The 23,390-nt window shown below is 28.6% G+C and overlaps 1 protein-coding gene across 1 annotated transcript; it reads left to right on the top strand.

Annotated features, from left to right (window-relative positions):
• Positions 1 to 4,056: 4,056 nt before the first annotated feature.
• On the top strand, positions 4,057 to 22,985 carry LOC132934340 (probable G-protein coupled receptor Mth-like 3). Its single transcript, XM_061000649.1, has 6 exons — positions 4,057 to 5,073; positions 11,638 to 12,179; positions 17,166 to 17,244; positions 18,804 to 18,982; positions 22,171 to 22,348; positions 22,564 to 22,985. Exons 1-6 carry the CDS (start codon positions 4,463 to 4,465, stop codon positions 22,850 to 22,852), a joined length of 1,878 nt encoding a protein of 625 aa, XP_060856632.1. The 5' UTR covers positions 4,057 to 4,462; the 3' UTR covers positions 22,853 to 22,985.
• The last annotated feature ends 405 nt before the right edge of the window (positions 22,986 to 23,390 follow it).

Raw genomic sequence — 23,390 nt, 5'->3', positions numbered from 1 at the left:
CCACGTTTTTTACTTTTAACCACCCAAGTCCCACTCAGAATCTAAAGTGTATGTGAGCAATGCTGACAGGAGAATCACTGTTTACAATGCGATATGAAAAACCATGAATATTTGTAAAATCGTTATATATGATAATAATGATCTTCGATTACAAATCACATATTATTGTGTATAGGTACCTAGTATGTAACCTATACCTTGTATATATACAAAATGTATCGTTTTCACGACTTTCAAAATGACCTGAATAGTTTTATGTATATACCAGTAGTACCAGCTATTATCTGTATATATTATATACGATATACCTATATAAATAGCATTGTATGTCTTACGCTGTGCCATTATAATAACGTCCAAGTCAATATTATATTATTATGATGTAGATATATGTAACGATATAATGCGATATGCAAACCACGAAATCCCAATAGCCGTGACCATAAATTGATATCGTCGATTACAAATCGCATATTATTGTGTAGTGCATACGCCTATATGTACATAAATGTTAAATCGGCAATTGTATACATTCTTGGCGGGGTGATTGATTTTAAACGTTGCGTCCGGCGGAGTGCGCTGCCTATAATATATAATCAAGACGCGGTACATATAATATATCATTACTTATTATACGCACCTATGTATTATATTTTATACTACATGGGAAGGTATTATTTTTATGATTGCGATATACCGCCTCGCCAATATTTATAATGTAAACACAGTGGTTTTCATTTTTGGCCACAAGCCCCCTGCCCCGGCTATTGTCCGCGAATATTTTTTCAGTAAATTTAATTTCGGTATTTTTCTTGCAGTAATTTTTATAAATGCAATTTTCAAATGTTTAACCCCAGGTAAAAAAGCTAAAACCAATCCTAAGATTTCTTAGCTTTTTCAAATTACTATTAAATCTTAATTTAATATTTGGGAGTAGTATATATTATTTCTTAGAGCTTTATCCATGTAGGTAGGTATATTTAAATACCGAATACTAGTACACGTACTCGTGTATAGTGTACCATACTGGAATATTTATAAATAATGTTGAATCTTAAAATATAATTACCAATGTGGATTCCACGTAAAATCTACTCTGCTCAATGAACTGTACAAAATCCTATTAGAAAATAAGCTATAGGTCAGCGGTCGCCTTCCAATCGACTGGACGATCTCTAGAGGAATATTGGTAGATCTTATTAAAGATTAACTATACCAATATAATATTAGGTATTCCGATGGAGAAATAATAAAATAAGAATATTATTATTATGCGTGTAATAATATAAATATAATAAGTAGGTACCTAAATAAATAGAGGTCGATCACCAGATGCTTAACATTTTTAATGTAGCTCAATTATTGGAAAAGGTTGGCGATTTTTATCTCCCTATTTTTATACTAGATATTAGATAATTAAGAATCAATACAAAATGTAATCGATTTATACACCTACAATACAAAATATTTTACTGTAGTCAATACGTCCACTATTATTATTATGTATGTCAAATAATAATCCTGCTATATTTTTAACTAATAAAAATATGTATTTTAATGTTATAAATTTACATAAAATAAAATAGAACTCTTTATATCTGGTCATTACAATCAATGAAAGATTAAAATTTATATGGAAGTGTCGGGCGCAAAAAAAAAATGGATATATACTATTTCAATGAATACGTCCGGACGTATCTGGTTATTGCACCCAACAGAAATTTAAAAATCAATTTTTATCATTTTATTTCAATACTATTCATCGGACGTATTTGGTTTTTGCACCCATCGATAGAGATTTTTTTTCCGAACTTTTCTATAACAAAAACCGATTTTTGAAAAATGTAGACGTATCCGGTTTTTGCACCGAGGCCTTCAATTTCAAATTCTCAGATATTTTGAATTCTGAACGTAGCAATAATACCTATCGGTTTTTGTGTCTGTCACTCTGAAAGTAATACATGACATCATATTTAAGACACATTGTCTTTTTTTATGCTATTTATAATAAATATTTTCAATCTATAATATAGTAAAGTTATGCATGATAATTTCTAATTTTGATGACATTATATATTCAAACGTTACTATATTTATAATGATTTTTATTATTTTGTTAGTATTCAAAAAATATTAATACGTTCTACCCGCATGTGTTGTCTCCGTCTTACAAATGTACAACATAGCGAAAAACTACTTTGCGCGTAACAACTTTACTCCCTCTGTATTTATAGTAGAATTGGGTACCAAATTCCATAACGCGTAGGGAAGAACTTTGTCTGTAACGTAGCGTTTTTATTTTTTGGACGACATAAATTCAATTATAGTTATCAGTTTGAGATCATTTTGTTTTGTTTGTTTTATTTTCATTTAATTATTAAAAATGATTGGTCAGTGTTATCAAAAAATTAACACAGATAAAGTTCTTTCCTATGCGTTGTACAATTTTGGTAATTCTCCTATAAATACAGAGTGAGTAAAGTTGTTACCCAAAATACAGTTTTTGGCTATGTTGTATCTACATTTGTAAGACGGAAACACACATACAGGTTATAACTTATAGCACGCCCTCTTTAATCTCAAAAATTTAAGACATTCCACAATTCTTAAATTGTAATTTTCTATACAAAATATATTAAGACTCGTTTTAAGCTATTTTTATGCATTTTAAGTATAGGAATTTGAAGAAAATGTTTACACTTGGTTAAAAAGCGATTGGTTGGATTTTTTGTATCCAGTTATTTTTACATCTGAAAACTTATTACAAGTTTATACTTGTAATAAGTTTTTGAGACTTCGTTATAAAAGTTGAAAATTTAATATACTTTTAACTAAAAAATGTCTAATTACTCCAATTTTCGTGATCTTAACAAATTATGTCAAAATATGAAATTCATATGAGTATTCATGTAATTAGATATGCTTAAAAAAAATCCCATATATTATATTATCTTTAATATTATTAAATATCTATTATAACAACTTATGAGGAACCTTGTATTACATTTTAACTATGAAAATATACTAGTTAATAGTTAATACCTATAGGTACTATTGTACTAAAATATGCAATATAGTTATTACTTTCAAAACATATATATAAATATAAAATAACACCAATCCACGGGACATAGGTATATAGAACACATTCGGTGTATTTACAGCACCTACTTAAACTAAATTAAATTATTTTTACTTAACTTTTTTTGTAATCTACATAGTAGGAAGACAGTCCAAATCATTGAAAACTAAATTGTGAATTTGTGATGAGTAAAAATTAAGTATATATGTATATTTGTGTTGTATACCCGCCAATATTCCGTCAAACCCTAAATTATATAGACATTTAAAAAAACTTTAAAATATAAATGTTACCTAACTACATTTTTTTTTAATTTTTGAAACGATTAAGCGTTATAGGAATCAGTTAACAAAAGTAATTTTCGTTACTAGAAAACAATTCCAACGAAATTATGTAACACGTTAAAAACAAAGTACTTAACGTCGTTTCGGGGATGGATTATTAAGCAAATAAAAACTTTTTATTATTTCAGTTATTTACTCTAGAAATCTTAAATAACCTTACGTATTTAGTCTTAACTAATGCACTTTCAAAATTTAAAAACCTTTTATCTTAAAATTTAAAATTTTTGAATTTTCATATAAATTATAATTTTGATTTAACATTTAAATATTAAGAATAATACATTTTAACTTTTAAGTGAATTCCTGTATTGCGCGTTACTATTATAACTTATAAGTTATAAAAATATAATAATTATATTAAAAAAACCAAAATTATCGAAAACGTTATAGAAAAATAACGTTTTTAAAAACGTAATAATCAAAAACGATACCTTTTAAATCAATAAACAAAAACGAAAAAAAGAAAAACGTTTTCCATCCCTGGTCTTTTACAGTATACCTAACACTAAAATAATTCCATAATAATTGGAAAAAAATGATCAGGCTTCAAATCGTTGCAGGTTAGGTTAGGCAACGATAATGTAATAAAAAAAGAAACAATAATAACCTCGCACAATATTGTGCGCCTACAGAATGTTTCAGTGGTATGGACGGCATGTGGAATATATCGGTTATAATGACAATATTGCTGCACCAGATCACGGTCATCGCAGTATAAAATAGGTACGTACAATATAATATTATAATAATTTACGCGTTAACCCGTCCGGGCATAATAATATCTAATAATAATATTGACAATATTCGTAAAACCTAAAATGATATAAATAATAATCATAATTCATTACACAACAATACAATAATATTTAGGCGACGAAAAACAATAATATTATATTACATTTTTATAATAATATAACATACGAGCGCGGCTGTCGGTAGCGGCGGCGCGTCGAACGGTCGCGATTGCGGACACACGCGACGGCCGACAGTCGCGATAGCGAACGTGCCGAAGTCGCCCAAACAGTGTGCGCACACGATGAATACCGTCCGATCGTGTTTCGCCGCAATCGTCTCGTTTCTCGTTTTCACGATCGGCTGGTGGGCTGCCGACGGCGTGGTCTGTTGTAACAGCAGTTCAGTCGCGAGCGGAAGCGGAGTCGCGTCTTGCCAGAACGAAAATCGGACGTTCCACCTGGTCGAGGCGATCGACAGCGGCACGTGCGATGACAACCGGACGGCTGTGCCGGTTCGGAAGTGCTGTCCGCCGGGCCAGTCGTACGATCCGGAAGTGCGGTTTTGCGGACCGGCCGGGGCGGACGGCGACGAGTACCTGCGGCGGATGATGCAGCGACTGCGGAACGGATTCCGGGCGATGGCCGATGCGGTGATGGTGGGTTACAACTATGAGCAGCCACTGTGCGACCCCGCGTACGTGCTAGCCGACGTGCCCGCCGTGGAGGTGCGCGGGTTGATGGAAGCGGATCCGTCGGCCGTCGAGTTGCCGCCGGGCTACTGCTTCGACCTGACGCCGTCCGATGAGCTGGTGGCCCGGACGTGCCGGCCACGCGACCAGTACTGCGGCCGGGGCCGTTACACGTGCGTCAACAAGTGCTGCAAGCGCGACCGGATGATAGTCGACGGCGCCAAGTAAGTTCACGGCGGCCTATGATTAAGTATAAAGTAGTATTATAATATAAAGCTTTTACCATGCGTATCTACAGCTGTAGCTGGTGCCGCGTGGTTATTTGGCGGGAAAAGGATGGTGGAGGTAAGGAGTTGTCCCGAATGTATGTGTACATTTTTAGTAGGATAACTGATATGAGTTCCATTTATTACAAATATAATTATTATAGAATTTAGAAAACAGATTTTAAAATTACCTATAACAAACACAACTTATTTCAGTTTTTTACTACCACGGTTTTAAGTTAATTTATTTGTAACAGTGTAGTAAATTTTTGTAATAAGTAGTGGATAGAGGAAAGATGATATTATCTACTATTAAAGGTGGCACCAGTTCATACAATTTGCGCTAGCAGTCGGTACTGCTCACGCATAATGTGTACGTGTGTGTGTACGTGTCTTAGAGGGCTGTAATATATTAAGGTAGATAAGTAAAATATATTTTTTGTCAATCTTTTTGATAGCTGCTTCGCAAAAAAATGAGCAAACATTTTAAAAAGCTCATCTTTTGCGATTTTGCAATCTTTTTATATCATGTGGTTGTTTTGGTTGCTGATTAAATTAAGATTGGTAGAAACTATATAGTATAGGTAAACTATAAATGAATAAATAACATGGTCATAAATTGAAAACATTTTTGCGAAATTCTACTGGTATATTGTGAGGGGCACTACTTATTACAATACATTTCTGTAGACATATATTTTTTTTTTATTTTTTTTCTGGGATGACTGATTTGAACTTGAATCGTAACCCTGTCCCCAATTATAATATGCATATATATTTAATACGTCTATTTTATTTTAAATGTTTTTCAGTTTCGATTTTGTGACTATAGTAATCTTCAAAAACATGTGCCTATGCCAACAATAAAATTCATGTCTACTAATTTTTTGCAAACGCATTTGACAGGTACATAATACAAGTCAATGGTAACAACATAATAACGATTGAGGAAAAACGATGAACTGTTGACTTCTCTTATTTCGTTTAAATTAATTATTTTCATATATTATATAATGATATATACATTATACCTGCAATAGTCCTATATGATTTGAAAAAAAATAGCAATATAGTTTTCAAAATGATACGTGTCTGGAATGCAGCGTAATAAAACAAAGATGCTCGTAAACTATTTTACCGGCGCAAGCAGTAATCATACTAACCACTCTACTCCCAACAATATTGACGATAGAAAATAATAAAACCTACTGTAATATTTTATAGACCAAAGTTGTTATAATCATGCAAAACCTTAGTGTTCATGAATTTTGTTCATTACAGCGTACTTAAAATGAACATCTCTCTTAATATATATAATTCTCGTGTCACAGTGTTAGTGGTCGCACTCCTCCGTACCTAACGGCTTGACCGATTTTTATGAAATTTAGTGTGTATATTCAGTAGGTCTGAGAATAGGTCTTCAAGTATTTTTCACCCTCCTACCACCATACCTACCCTCCCATCCAGGGAAGAGCTCAAACAGTGATTTAGAGATTTACGGTGGAAGTTTTTGTTTATAAATGGCTGTTAATGGTTATATAGGTAGGAGAAATAATTTATAGAAATTAGTATATTTTTTTTATTACCTATTGGTTGTCTTTGGTTATTCTGACAGATCAGGTACAAAATCATGGTGGTAACTCAGATTACCGTGTAACGAAAATAATTATGAAACGGCTCGACTGTTGTATATTAATTGATAGGTATAAGAATAGGTCGTAAAGTATTTTTCACCCTCCGAAATTTTCCGCGATCCGACATAGTCTGAGTTACATTCAAAAAAAGTTTTGAACAATCACAATTTTTTTTTTAAGTTCTTATAATTTTTGGGCGACAAAGTGCACGGGATCAGTTTTTATTTAAATTTAAATTTTGAAAAGTTAAAGGTATTTTAAAAATGTTGTAATTTTTTTCTATTTCTTAACGATATAAAAAACGCAACAACTTGCCCTCGGAAATATTGACGCAATTCAATTTTATAATAAGTATTTTTCACTCTAAAACCAAAATTGAATGAGTTCTACTCAAACTGCGTAAATGCATTTTGTCTATGCTGTACGTGTGTAAGACGGATACAACACATGCGGGTGTGACGTCGTCTTAAGAAGTATTATGCAGTAGTGTGTATGTTTTCGGTTATTTGACAACATAACATAGGTACAGAGGTATAGTCACACATACCTGCAATTTTAGCCAACAAGATAAAATAACTGACAATTGTTATTCTGTGTTCACAGTTCACGCAAACAATACTATGGTGTGCTATGGTGTTATAGTTATTAAATAACTCTATATTAATAGATATTAATAATTCTGACGATCCAATTGATATTGTTTTAGAATATAATTATTAATTACAATAGATTTTCTTATTTCCAAAACGTTATTTTTATAATTGAGCTTGTAGGCTAAACCACTAAACATCATGCATTTAGCCTTTAGGTATGAAATAGTAAATTTAATTGAATAAATCAAATCTTGAAAAATTAAACTACTAATATCCAGTGTTTTGTAATGGATAGGTATGCAAATATTTGAATTTATCTATTTTATTATCTAGATTCTAGATAATAACGTTTTATACTTATCTTTATCTGTCTCTAGATAATTGTTTGTGGAATTATCTGTATCTTATCTAGATATTTTCTTTGTTCAGATAACAAATCTGAGCTCAACACTGTTAGAGTCGTATGCATATTTAATTTATGGTCACAGAAATTTACTATGCATATGGACATTTGTATCGAATATAATATGGCATAAGCAATGAAGTACGAATACTGAGACACGGAAATTTTTTTAATCTATTTAGTTACCTATGTATAGCTAGATGGACTAAGCCACTAAGGTATACCAATATGTTACCATAAAGTATGAAATGGTGTTATTTCATGAACTATGTAGGTACTTTATTGACTAACTAAATAAAGAGGATAAATAATATTATATAAATTATAATCTAGATATTTTATACATTTTCCGCATCATGACTAAGACTAAGACGCAATATGTTAAAAATATTTTATATTTTTTAAAAAGTCGAATTCAAACGAAATTATGATATTGTAGTATAATATTACAACTTTTTGATTTTACTCATAACACAATAACACTATGAATAGTAGTTGTTGTTTTGAATGCGATATTATCCGATTGTGTTTGTAAAATTATTGAACCCATATCAAACCTATTTTCTTGATCGTAATAATAATAGAGCTCGGACTACTTTTACCACCATTGTTTGTATATTCTATAAGATCTACTTTATAACTATTGTAAAAGACAGAACTATAATGATTATTCCGCGTTCGATATAAACTTACAATTTTAAATTTCTCTATATGTATCCTAGGGTTAACCAAAGCGAATAAGAAAAAGTCTAAAATCCACAGGGAATAATATTGTTCAAGATAATTTGATAAGAGTTCTTTATACTTATTTTACTGTTGGTTGGTAAACTTAATATAATATCTAGTAGGTATTTAGTATCTGCTAATTGCATTTTATGTATAGAAATATAAATTATAATCAAACATTTACTTAAATATACTCAGGCAAAGTACAAAGAAAAATTTTGTCTGGATACCTAAACATGTTAATTTGACGTACCTATTGAATGTAAAACAAATAAATCATCTCATGATTTACCTATACAAACACACAAACTTATACTTTATTATGTATTATCATTATATTGATAACTTATTTTTTATGAGTGTTTGTAGTTTTAAAATTGACGAAACTCGTAAAAATCATGAATTATTTTGTATTTCAAAATTCATAATATTTCATTTTAATACACGAGATTTGAAAATTTAAAACAAGATGAATCATAAGTTTTTCTTTCTGAAATTATAAAACACAATTTGATGTAGGTAAATGTAAAGGCACATTCATTTTTTATGAGTATGTTTGAACTACAAATTATAATAATTGATATTCACATTTAAGATAACGATTTATCTACAAACATTCTACTTTTACTTAAATTATTATTTTGTATACACGATAACATATTCAAAATATTTGAATTAAATGACCAATGAATCATTGTATACGATGAAAAATTCTAAGTAGAGACAGAACTCTGTCTGCCTATTATATATGTCACTAAGTATAATAATTTGTTACAAGCATTATTATTTCGTTGCTATGAGCAATTTTTTTTTCTGTGAGTCGGCAATACGGTAATTTAATCAAATTTAAAAAAAGTAAAACAAATTTTATGTTGTAGGTAATAATTATTAAAAATATTACTATACGTAGCTACTATTAACTTCCAAGTCAACCAACGTAGATAAATACCATAGAACGGTGTGAATTGGTTCATGGTGTAAATTTCTGAAAATTTCATTGTGTATAGGAAATAATAATATAGGTTTATGGTGAAAAATATAAAGTCCTTACGAATTATATTTTTAAATTTCAATAAAATAACTAAAATCTTTTTTTTTAAATATCAAATGATTTCGTACAAAATTGAACTAGAAATATTTTTTAAAGTGTTTTTGTGTATAATATGTATTTTTGAAATTTTAAGGTCCTTGTAAGAATACAATTATTGAGAAACTTTGTATTTTCAGTTATAACAAAATGTTTTTTTATAAAAATTAAAAATGATAAATTTGTATTCTCAAAATAATTTGCAAACTTTTTAATACATTTTACGATTATAATGCCGCGTTGTATAAACAATCACTAAACATTTACCTAACGAATCAATAGTGAGCCAAAAAGTGTCCCTTGAACATGATTAAACATATAAACATATAGGTATGAAGAATATTTTTTTCCATATAAATTCCACTTCATTCCGATATTGATAATATTTATAAAGTTTTCAAAGTATTCGTACAACCTACCATATTATTATTAATACAAAAATATAAGTTAAATTTAATTTAAAATATTGGCTGACAGGATTGTCATTGCTCAGAATCGTTTTTTGTAATCAATGATTTATTATTGAACTCAAATTTAACAAATCCATTTTAGCGTACTGGTAAATAACGAGGTACCTTCACTCGACACCGTCTATACCTTCTAAGCAAAGATTTCCACAGGTTTTTCTTACATCAAATAAAATAATTTATATAATTTCACATCATTATTTTATTTTATATTATTTATAAAATGTATTTTCTAGAGTAAACCAATCATAGCAGCTGTAAACTAAACATATTATTATGGATATCAGTTAATTATGTATATATTTTATTTTTATCACTGTATAAGATTGTATAAAAGGATATAAGCACCAGTGGTGTGCGTATAGGGGATGATGGGAAACATAATATCCCTCCATGGGTCTATTTTTATACCTTCACATGAATGGATTTAGGACGTTTATCCACGCTTAAACGTTTAAACCAGGGCTTGCAAACGTTATAATAACGTTATATTTGACAAAAAAATGATTGAAATTTGTAAACCTAATTATAACGTAAAGCGATAATCAAAAATATAAAATACCGCAAAATAAACCATAACGATTAACAAAATATATTATGTATCATTAAACCAAACATAACACAAAACGCAATTTATAGAATATCATTAAACGAAAAATAACGCAAAATGTAATTTATAGATTATCATTAAACAAAAAATAACGCAAAACGAAATATTTTAAAATCTATCTATTTTAAAGGTCTATTGGTTTCGTAGAAACATTTATTTCGTGCAAACAATCTAAGAATTCGTTATATTATATTCCTGACCATTACCTACCCGCATTAGTTATTATTTTTAAATTTATTAGGTATTAACACTATTTTAAATAACGATAAACACAAAACTTGGATAACGTTTTATTTTCGAATAACGATAAACGGAATTTTTTTCAAATGAAAGCCCTGGTTTAAACACGTAAATAAGAAATACAACTGGGTAGTCAAGGTTAACTTTTAAATGTAGTATAAATATTATATTATATAAATTATTTTAAACCCCCCCCCCTCCCCCCTCCCCCCCAAAAAAACAAATTCCTGCGCTAACTGCTGGTCAGCACACGACTTATTTGTTTTCTCTCTCAACCACGCATACCACCGAACATGTGCATTCAGCAGAACCAATCTTATGTTGTTAGATTTAATGTTAGAGTGAATTGACATTTTGTTAAACATAAAGTTACGATAATTATCCATGCGTGGGTGGGTCAGAGAGAGATAGAAAACAAAATATAGCGCAATAAGATTCTATTAATATGATATTCTCCATTACTGGTTATATTTTCTTTTGATTTTAGCTAGCTCTACTTCCTTATCAGTATTCTCTTTTAATAATTTTAGTTTTAATTTTTTTTTCTGTAATCGGGTATTTGGGTCGGACTGGTGGTACTTTTACACCCTCTATTGAGACAGGCCTAAGTAATAATGACAACATATCAATTAAATGTGGCTTAAATCTTGTAAAAAGAAAAAATTTTAATTACCATTATAAATACCATTATTAGTAAACGTTACTTTGCACCGGAGCATCATCTCCTCCAAATTACACTAACGAGTATAATATATCATGCAGTGGTCGGAAGTGCAAGCAGAGCGAGAAGCCGTTCACGATGTCCGCCTATGAAACAAACCTGGACGGCCGTCCGGTGGGCCAATCGAACAGCACGGTGCTGCCGTACTATTTACAACTCAAGTGTTTCGACAGGGACAGGGTGGACGACGGTTTCATGTTGACCACGGATGGCAGCCTTTACCTTAACGGCGACGGCAAACGCGTACCGGAAACCGGGTACTGCGTGGATTATTACGCCGTGGCCGGGCTACAGGCGGCCGCCGTCCTGCAGGCGTTCGTGTGCGCCTCGGACGAACCACTGCAGGCCATGGACGAGGACACCCGTGGCAGCTGGAAGTACTTCGTCACTCTGGCCGGTTTCGTGCCTTCTGTCGTGTGCTTGACGCTCACGCTGCTCGTGTACGCCATACTGCCCAGCCTCCGGAACGTCCACGGCTACTACGTCATGTGCTACGTGGCCTGCCTGCTCGTGTCGTTCATCTGCCTAATGATTCTCCAGTGGGCACAGGAAGCCATGAACAGCAACTTGTGCATTCTATCCGGTATGTCTTACCTACATTGTTATCGTTATTTGATTAATTCCAACCACATTTCCACATACCACATATTTCATACCACATGTCCACATAATATAGCAATATCTAAGACTCTAAAGACACCATCTGGGTAATATGTAATAAATTGTTTTGGGAAAAATATCCAAGGACAAAATACGCTGTACCAATACATCCAAGTCAATGTATTTATTGTATAACAAATCCAGGGTTAAAAAATCAACAGATAGCATAAAAAATCCCCCAAAAAATGTTATTTTAAAAAAAATTAATAAATAAAACTATCGTCCTATTTATCCATAAATAACTAATTGCAAACTATTTCTTCTCTTTTTAATAATACCGTATAATATAGGTATCCTACGGCAATATTTATTTTGTAAAAAAGCGGTTTCATAGAATTTACCACTTGCTTTTAATTTTGAAACTCGAAAAAATTGACTTTGCTTATTCTCTTATATACTGACTAAACTCATTTTTAATAAGTAGATCTCAGTTTGTTAAATAAAACAATTGTATTTCTGTCACTCCAGGTGTCCCCCAAAGTAACCACCTCTCACATTTTGTCTTTAATTTATTTATTAATGATATTTTTTAACTTTAAATAGTTCTTATATTTTGCTCTTTGCTGATGATGCAACTATTTCGCTATACTCTTGCAAAATAATTTGGATAATGATAATATTAACAATTTTATTTATTAAGGGGATTCCGTACCGTGATTTTCTGTTTTTGTTTAACACACGCGTGACATAGGATTTCTGACGGATTCTTTGCCAAACATATCAATCGATCTAATGAAGTGATGAGAATTCTGAAAACAGATTTGAATTCGTCGTCAAGTCTACTTGAAATCGACTTTCCCATAATTTTGATTTTTTGATTTTAGCTTCTCCAAAAATTGAAACACAAAAATGTTTAAATACTCTTTTTTAATATGACGTTTTCTGGAATTTGGGGGATATTATCAAAAATGTGGGAAAGTTGATTTCAAGTAGACTTGACGACGAATTCAAGTCTGTTTTCAGAATTTGTATCGCTTCAATAGATCAATTGGAATGTTTGGCAAAAAAGACGTCTAAAATACTATGTCGCGCGTGTGTTAGACAAAAACAGAAAATCACTGTATCGAATCCCCTTAACAATTGACGTGATTCTAATGGATTGGCTATTAATTCAAATAAATATCACTTTATTTATTTTTTTGAAAAAAATACCCTCATCATCTAACTATAAATTATAACTTATAACTATAAGTTATCTATAATCACTTATTCGATCAAACAATTAAAAAATACCTTATTGGTGTAATTGTTGATTAAAAACTATGATTTAACTTACGGATGTGTTTGAAATTAGAAATAATCACTATCTATTTTTGACATGATTAAAAGAAACTAATAATTTAAGTGTTCCTAGTAAGTACTTATGAAAACATTCTTTTTTTCATTTATCGACCTCATTTTTAGTGCATGTCTGTCTTATAAGAAATATAATAATAATGATAATTTATTTCTATAATGTTTAACTATTACCTACAAATCGTCCCAATTCTAATTTCATTTTAATATATTATATATATTATTTTCTTTTATCTTATCATCATAATTTTAGTACCAACCTTTATTATCTAAAATGTATTATTATACTACTATATTCTAACTATATTATTTTAAGGTTATATCAAATTTAAAATGTAATAATTATTTTGTAGTTAAAAATTTATAAAATGTTCAACTTTTGTAGCTAAGGATTGAAAATTTAAAACAAGGTTCCACGTAAATAAGTAAATATATAAATTACTTTATTCACAGTAATATCATCAAATATACTTAGTTATATCATAGGCTGACTGACCGTTTCCGCTCAGAATCGTTTTTCTATATAGGTACAATGATATTATATCATTGAATTCGAATTTAACACCATTACAGTGATCCACTTGTAACCTACTGTACAGCAGAGCGACATCCACTTACCCACCTTTTTTTTTTTTTTAGTTTCAGTTTTTGTCGAATCTGTTGGCATTTTTAACCTTGGATTTTTATCAATTTAATTTATTAGTACCTACTACCTATGGTATAATATTATGTTTACTCAGATTTGTTACAAATTAATAGTTTTTCGGACTTCAGTAACCTAAAATAAAAAATTGCAATCCCTAAAGAAAAAAAACATTTTTGGCACAGCCTGAAGGCAAATTTTTAATTATTGTTTTAAACCAAAATTCTACAACATAACTCATCGAACACCTCAAAAACCAACCAAATGGATTTATTCACGCAGCGGGTGGAAAATAGTGTTAAAAATCACCTAAAACATAAAAATTAGTTTACTGAATTCCTATTACGTATTTTTATATAGGAAAGTATTTTTTGAGACTAAAAAGTCATCAGCATCCGTAATAATAATTATATATACACCGTGACATGCCCGTTCTACAGTTATTATAAATTATTATAATACCTGTCGGTCGTCGCGTGCAAGTATGTATTAAAATGTTACGATGTGCCAGTATATCTCATTGGGGTTGAAAGCACTCCTTTTATTAGGAGTATTGGATGGCAATTATTTTAATGCTTACTTGGGGTTGACACGTGAAAATAATCCGATTATTATAGGTAGGTATCATTGACTTAATAATAAAATCTAGCATTTTTCTTTTTTAGGTGAAGTATATTTTTAATTATTTATAGGTAGCAATAACATTGTATGTAAATAATTTCCATCTAAAAACACATTTTATAAATTATATCGTAGGTAATTAACTAATTAGTTTTACATTTTTTTGGAAAATGTAAACTTTTCATATAATATTATGCATGGTACTCAAAAAATAATTATTGATAAGTATTAAAATACATTTTTTAATTAATTATTTTGAGATGTACAAATAAATTAAATAAAATATTACTTAAGCTTTAAAGTATAATCCCAAATTATTTTCAATTTATTAAATATATTTATATGTATTAGTTATATTATAACTTGTTACAAATTCGTTTAATCGCTCATCAACATTTTTATATTTTTGCTTTATTTTTGAGTTTCTTCAGCTATTTGTTGGTCAATTTTAGCTTCCTGCAGACATCGTCTGAACAAATTCTAAAATTGTTGAAGCTCTAAATAATTTAATAATAAATAAATAAAGTAATAACGGTTATATTACAATACACAAAAACATGACATTTATGACACCATTATCAAAATAATAAAAAACATAATCATTTTAGATGAATTGAGAATATTCTGATAGCAACTTTAATAATTGATTAAAATTTTAATTTTTAAATTAATATTTATGTGGAATATTTTGGGTTTTTTGGAGACATTATGACCGGAATATTTTGTCGTAGACTCTAATTCATTCACATAAATCATTTTACAGTATTCAACAAAATCCGACTAAGTATCAGGTTATTGAAAAATCTTCAATAAATTACGGCACTTCCAAGGCTTATTTTCCAAAAAACTATTTTTTAGGAATTTAATTTTTTTGGAACTACTATCTAGGTATTAAAATTAATGACGCACTGTCAAAACAAATTATGTGCTATCATATAATATTGCGAATAATTATTTTGAGGATTGGCGAATTGGTTTTAAAATATTATAATATTGTATAAAATGTGTAGTAAAAATGTTGACTTAAGCAAAACAAAATTAAAATGTCATGCCTTAACTTAATTTGCGAATATAATACCTATGAGATTCATGTATTCATACATCAAATAAGATGTACCTATTATTTATGTGGTCCGAAATCCTGATCTAAACGTCCTGTGACACCCAAAACTACAACAATTATCTCTATACTATAATATGTCTGATATCCTCGCAGTATTAATGTATTACTATTATTACTAATATAAAATATTGTGCATTTCTAATTTAATTTCAAGTTTCAGCTGTGGATACATAACATATAGATTCATCACTTCTTTTATTATTATTATTTTTAATAATAATATTAAATACAATATTGTATCATTACAAAACAGTAAAAAATTTAATTTTTGTACTTGAATTTGATAATTTTTTTTTTTTGCGCATTCAAACATTATAATATATAATTCCTAGAAAATTACATACATTATGATGACCTTCAACCCGATTACGTAGTCTACTTCTTACAAATGTACAAGATAGCACATTTTCGATCAGCTGAACCAATTTAAGTTACCTAACTTGTGTGCCAAAATGAAATTCATGCGTGAGGTGTGAGCCACTCTATAGGCTATACCTGCAAATTATAGGGGTTAAAAAAAATCTAAGAACACCCTCATAGTCTTGAGAAATGTATTGATGTAACTTTTATTGAAACCATTCAAGTTGTTTCAGACGATAGCAACTTTTGCGTTTGTTTCGTTCGTTTCACGAAATTACTACAGCCATACATTTTCTGGTAGATGGCGCGTACCTATAGATGTTTTCACATCAATACAATTATTCTTATCTTTCTTAAATTTCTTTTACTTTCTATCCCTCTATAATCAGTATTGGTCGGCGATTCCGAACAGTATTTCAGATTAGGCCCACCTTAAATAAAAGTTGGAGAGTGGACTGGTGAATTCCACTGGGTTTGACTATAATATATCAAGATAGTTGGAACTTAATAATTAATAAATTATAATTAAAATACGTCAACGGAAAAAAAATGCACCAGAAAAAGTTTTAAGTTCCCAATTAAGAAAACTAAGTTCCAATTAGATCCAAATGAATTCCAAAATATTGGTGAAGGTTTGAAGTCAAAATGGCAACGTGGGGAGTGGGCAACTTCATGCAACTAAATCACTAATTGTCTATGCATTTAAAAACTAAACAATTATAAATAGAAATATTGCTGTTATTATTTGTCTTATCTTACACATTTTGTCTTTATACATGTTTTGACTTCCATGTTATAATATTTACTATATTAATTATTATTTTATTTGTTTATGTATTTTGAATTAATTTATAGTGTAATTTTAGGTTATTTTACATTATTTGCATTTCTGACATCATTTTGCTGGTTAAACGTAATATGCTTCGATATTTACTGGATGTTAAGGTATGTAAATTATATTCTTATATAATATGGTCAAAAAATGTGTAAAACAATAAATTGTATATACTTATGTGGTGTTATAAACTTCCAAGCTACAAATAAGTAGGCAGGTAATTATAATTAAACTTATAAGTTATAAGTAATAACTTATATAACTTATAGTTTTCTATTAGAATTATACGGGTACGAGATAAGACTTACAAATCGTTTGATATCACTATAATTTTTTAAGTTTAAGAGTGTAGAGTGGTAACATAAATGGCACCACTTACTGCATATTTGTGGGTTACATAAAATTATTGTTATAGTGTAAGCTTTTTCATAAAATCAATTTAATATTTATTATACCTTGGACTATTTTTACTGTCATAACCAGTGTCAGTTTTATGGTTGAGGTGGAGGGCGATGGGTGGCCCCACTCCCTGGCATGTGCAAATGTGTAAATTTAATATTCATCAAAACGTCAAACATTGATAAGCTATAAATACAATTTATTTCATAATATACCTATAAATATGAAGTATATAATAAAAGTTAATATAAGTGTATAATTACTGATCATGGCCCTACTATCAAAAGTAAAAAAAAAAATTAAAATATGTATAGATAAATGCAAAATATTTTCGCTCCTCTCCCTAGACTTGTCGAGAACTGCCCCGGGTCGTATATTCAAATAAGTATGTAATCGTTTGGATTAAATAATAATCGGAAAAGGTATATCAATAGCAGTTATTATATTAAAGTCGTGTGAGAAATTCGTACACTTCAGTAATGTAACAACAAAAGAATCAAGTATTATAATTAAATAGGTAGGTACATATTATCTAGTATCTACGTATGGAGTATATTAATATATGTTGTTAAATATAATAGTTAATTATATATTTACGTATAGTATATTTATTATATTTCCAACCTATTGCTTTTTGGTAATTTATTATTCAATTAAATATATCAATAAAATTCCTCTATGAAATCAATAGTAATATCAAAGCTGAAATTTTTATATATAATGATAGGTATATTTATATTGAAATTAAAATCAAAATAATAATCGTTTGATAATTTTTATTAAAAATCGATTTAAATTGTAAAAATTATGTATGTTCATCAGTAGAAATTTTCGTTTTCTCAAGACCGTTTAACATCCAAGCATATATGAAACATGCATACGGAAATCCTACACGTATGGCTCGTAGGTAGAAATCAAAATTTAAATCGTAAAAATGTAAAAGCGACATTTTAAATCAAAAAAAAATGTCAGAAAAGATTTAATCGATATTGTGCAACAAAACAAAAAAACAAAAATAAAATAATTAAGTTCATAAAATTATAAAATCAATATATAATTTTTAATTGAAATCAGAAAAAAATAATATCAATGAGCAAAATTGAAATCAAAATATTTTATTTCGATTTCAATATCTAGTTTAGGTATATAGTATTATATATGTCCAGAAATACCATATCATTATATAAGGTGCTGCTTCTAAAACCTAAAAGTACAAAGTATAACAGTTCATACAACTGCATATAATATTTTCAACACATTTTTAATTTAGATACAACAATTCAATAAGCAGACATAGATCAATATCAGTACGTACCATTATGTACCATATTTACTGTTGGGGATTTTCAAGTATATGGGTGTGTACTGGTTATTTATTTCAACGTTCACAACACAAAACGCTACTGAAATTTGCACCCGATATTGGTCACCGTAGTTGCTGGTTTTTCGGTAAGTTCACATAATTATTTTAAAATTAATTAATTTCAACGTTTTTATTTTCTCAGATCAAATATTGTAAATTTTAGCTCATCGTAGGTTAATGTCATATGACCACAAAATAATGTAATCATTTGTAATAAACTGGAATATTGTATATTTCATTAAAACCATACGATATATGTCTACATTAAAAACGTGTAAATGGTTAACGTTTGATACATAATTTTGATTTATTATACCTTCATCTGTTAACCATCATATTTTATGAACTGGGTAGACAGGTTTATACAAGTAGGTATTTGCATAATAAGCTACAGTACATTGTGCTAGCAAATCCTCTTAAAATATTTGTGGAAATTGTATTTATGCGGTAGGTGTATACAGGATGTCCTGTGAGGATTTTCACATTGCGATATCTCCTGAGATAATAAATACAACATAAATATGTTTTTTTTATTACTCACAGAAACAAAGACAACACATATTTTATTTTTTAATTTAATTACATTTGTTGCTAAAATAGTTTAAAAAATATTTTTTTAATTTTTGAAACAATAGCCATTTTACTTATAAAGTTTTTTTTTTTTGTGAACATTTTGACTTTTCAACATTTTATTTTCATTAATCTCATGATTTTTAATATTTTTTTAGTTTATAGGTAAAACGGTAAAAAACAGGTTTTGATCCGGGCGGCGAGTCTACCTCTAAGGTTAATTGGTATATCCTCATGGCACATCCTGTATATTATGTTTATTTATTGGCCAATAAATTATACATTTGTACCATTAAATACTTTTGACTGTTGAGGAAGAATTTGGACTGTTTCCAAACTTAAATCCCCATAAACATCAAATATAAGTTATAAAAAAATATACCTACAATACATAATAATGTGTTTTTAAGAATTTATTTATGAAATGAGTTTTTCTGTTTAAATATTACGCCAATATTTCTTACTGCATGAATATTATGCCAACTAAAATGCTTAAACTTTTTCTTTAAGCTATTAAATAAATGTATATTTTCAACGGGCTTAAGTTCAATAAAAAAAAAATATATATTATATGTATGGTTATTATAACTCCCCGTCACACAGTGGTTAGTAATTATATGTATGTATATTTTATATTTCTGTTGGACAAAGTACCTGCCTATGTTATTAAAAAATATTTTCATGAAAAAAATAACAATTTGAAATTTGGCAACTATTATTTTACAAATACCTATTGTTTTAAATACAAATTGTTTAGAAATAAGAATATTACACTACTCTTTCTAAATTAATCTAATCAGTTTGCATAAGAGTTGAATGATTCTAGGTGAATGCATATGTGATTCCCCCTCCATAAACAAAAAACCATATAAACTGTAAAAAATAAAAAAAACCAACGTTATTGAGCATGGACATTTTATATGCATTCAGTGACAAAAATTTGAATGACACTATTTAAGTATTATTAAGTATTCTCAGAATTGAAACAAAGCTTTAAAAATAAAATGTTGTTTTAAATTATTTTGTATCAATACCTTAAGCCAATTATCTGTTCCTGTGAACAATTTTAAATACTTCACCACTGCAGTGCACGGCAATGCACAGCAATCCACTGAGATGTAAGACTGCAGTAACCTAACTTTTAAACTCAAAAATAATTGTTTAATTTAATTTTCAATATTTAAACTGATTAACTAAGTCTTATAAAAATGCATTTGGTTGTTATTTTATTCAAACAAACTATTTGCTACCTTAATCGTTCGGTATTCGTTCTCTACAGTGGCGCCTAACCCTAGCTACAGCGGCCGCAATACATGTTTTGAGGGTAATCGGAAAAAAAATCCACGGAAAAATAAATCCAAAAGCAAATCCCCAAAGCAAATACTTTTATATAATTGTACATCATAAAACATACTCTTAAATCGCTTTAAAATTAAAATATAATATAAAACTCTATGATATTGCCTAGATAATAAAAAATAATCTTAACTTTAAATTTTATATGAAGTCAATTCACTCCAGTGGCGTATATAGAAATAATTTTTGGGGTGAGCCATTATAATGCTATATAATATGATTGACTATATCAAATGATACTTTAATTTTACAGTAAAATCTAAGCAAATTTGTTACTTATATATTTGTCGAAATTACCTCCCACTAAATATAAATAATTGCGGTGTTATTACTTTTTTTCGTCTAGATAATGTTATAAGTTTTATTATAATGACTTTTATTATAAAATTGATAATTATATATAGTATATTACATATTAATACTTAAGCTAAAAAATTATTTAAGATGTTAGGATTCATAAACAGGAATACGATTAATTTTAAAAATATTAACTCATTTATAATATAGTATTATTTAATTTCAGTATAATATTTGTCAAATTGAGATTCAACTTACTTTACTTTTAATTTTTATTACCAAAGGGTATACCTATCCGTTAATTAATAAACAAATAAATAAATATTTATATAGCAATATTATATATCATAATAGGTACCTATTTATCAATATTATAATAATAATAATATAATAATTATCATTCAAATTTTATATATTTGTAATATTATTAATTATTATTTTTGACAGCTGTACCCAACAGTAGGGTTAGGTATAGCTTTGGGGATTTTTATTCTTAGATTCGTTTTGTGTGGGTGGTGGGCGATTATGGTACCTATACAAGCTAATATTAATGGCTTGTTTTAAATGTTTAACTTGAAGATAAAAATTGTTGGTATGATTATAAGTTTAATATTAATACATGACATTGCTTATTAGTTTTTAATTATTATCTATTTGCTTACACAAAACAAAAATACATAGGTACGCCCATAATATGCAGTTTAACAGATTATTTTTCAAAGAAAAGTAGATACATACCTATCTTTGTTACCTACAATTTTAAAATATGAATTTAATTTTGATTAAAAAATATTTGTTATTTATATATTTTATTTGCAATTAATAACGTTTATATTATTAACTTATTTTTATGGTTGTGAAAAAAAGTTTTTGGTGGATTCATAAAGGGGAAAAAATTAATAATTCGACGGTATAGGTGTTTGTATAAAGTTTAAGATTTTGCAGTATAACTTTGAATGAACATCGGCGCCACTGGTTTTCTATATTAAATTAATTGTATATTACATGGTTATAAATATATAATTATTAATTTATATATAATATTTTCCAGAACCAATTGGCTACGGAACCTTGATTTTCTTCATAATACCCGTGTCTGTTATGCTGACTGCCAATTTAATTTTGTTCTCGCTAACTGCTATTCACTGTTCAAGAATTAAATCTGAACTCAATAAATTCAAACGAACCGATGATTTAAAAACACAAAGATTTCTTGTTGACAAAGAGAAGTAAGTACTACCGTACCTATTATTAATTACCTATTTTTAAGTACCTATTAACATACTCATTAATCTAAAAGTTTGATAAATTTAAAGTTAGTAATTTCCGTCTTCTCCACTAGATAATATAAATCTTCTAAACAAATTTTGATTTATTGGGCTAAAATTGTTTGAAATATTTTCATTTGACTAAAAATAACTTTAAATTTATTGTTTTTTGACAGATTTATAATGAGCATTAAACTATTTCTGGTTATGGGAATTCCATGGTCATTTGAGATGATATCTAAATTCTTCAAAAATCAATGGATCATATTATGGGTTATTTTAGATGAAATTAACGCACTACAAGGAGTGATGATATTTATTATATTTGTGGCCAAGAGCAAAGTTATTATGAATTTACAAAAAAGGCTTAGAGGTTCAATGTATCACAGTGAATCAACAAAAATGACCACTACCTCTGGTTTGTCACACAACGGCAGTGTTAATAAAAGTTTTAATGATTTCTAACTTCAATATGTATATAAAAATAAAATTATGTAGTATTAAGACTAGGCCCTAGGGCATAAAAAAATTATTATTTTTGTGCCTTTAAATATTACGTTTTTGTTTTTTGTGCTTATTATAAAAATAAAATAATATTTAATGATTCAAAAATACGGTTTATTTAATTTTATATTAGATATGTTATATTTTCCTCAAATAATTTATGTTTGGTCTAAATACAATATACATAGTATATATTATTTATAAAAAAAAAATGGATAAATCCTATCTAATAAAAAAACAAAAACAATTTTTAATTGTTTAATTAATCTATTTCTTGAATTTTAATGTTCACTTTTATTCATTTCCAATAAACTACAAAAAATATTTTGTAAAGAAAATATAAGCATCAAGTTTTGTGCTACCAGCAATTCCATAATTCAATAAGTATATATAGTAAGTATAAACACACAGATTTATACCATAGTAATTTAATATAGGTATCATAGTAATATTAATTAACTACCTTTTATATACACCCGTTTACTATTAGCATGCATAA

This window comes from Metopolophium dirhodum, chromosome 1 (assembly GCF_019925205.1).
Source record: "Metopolophium dirhodum isolate CAU chromosome 1, ASM1992520v1, whole genome shotgun sequence".
NCBI classification, from domain to species: Eukaryota; Metazoa; Arthropoda; class Insecta; order Hemiptera; family Aphididae; genus Metopolophium; species Metopolophium dirhodum.
This window is presented reverse-complemented; position numbering and strand designations above follow the sequence as displayed.

Coding starts and splice junctions, on each gene's coding strand:
- LOC132934340 (XM_061000649.1), top strand. CDS start 4,463: ATGAATACCGTCCGATCGTGTTTCGCCGCAATCGTCTCGTTTCTCGTT. Junction 5,074..11,637: donor ATGATAGTCGACGGCGCCAA/GTAAGTTCACGG, acceptor TATATCATGCAG/TGGTCGGAAGTGCAAGCAGA. Junction 22,349..22,563: donor TTTCTTGTTGACAAAGAGAA/GTAAGTACTACC, acceptor GTTTTTTGACAG/ATTTATAATGAGCATTAAAC.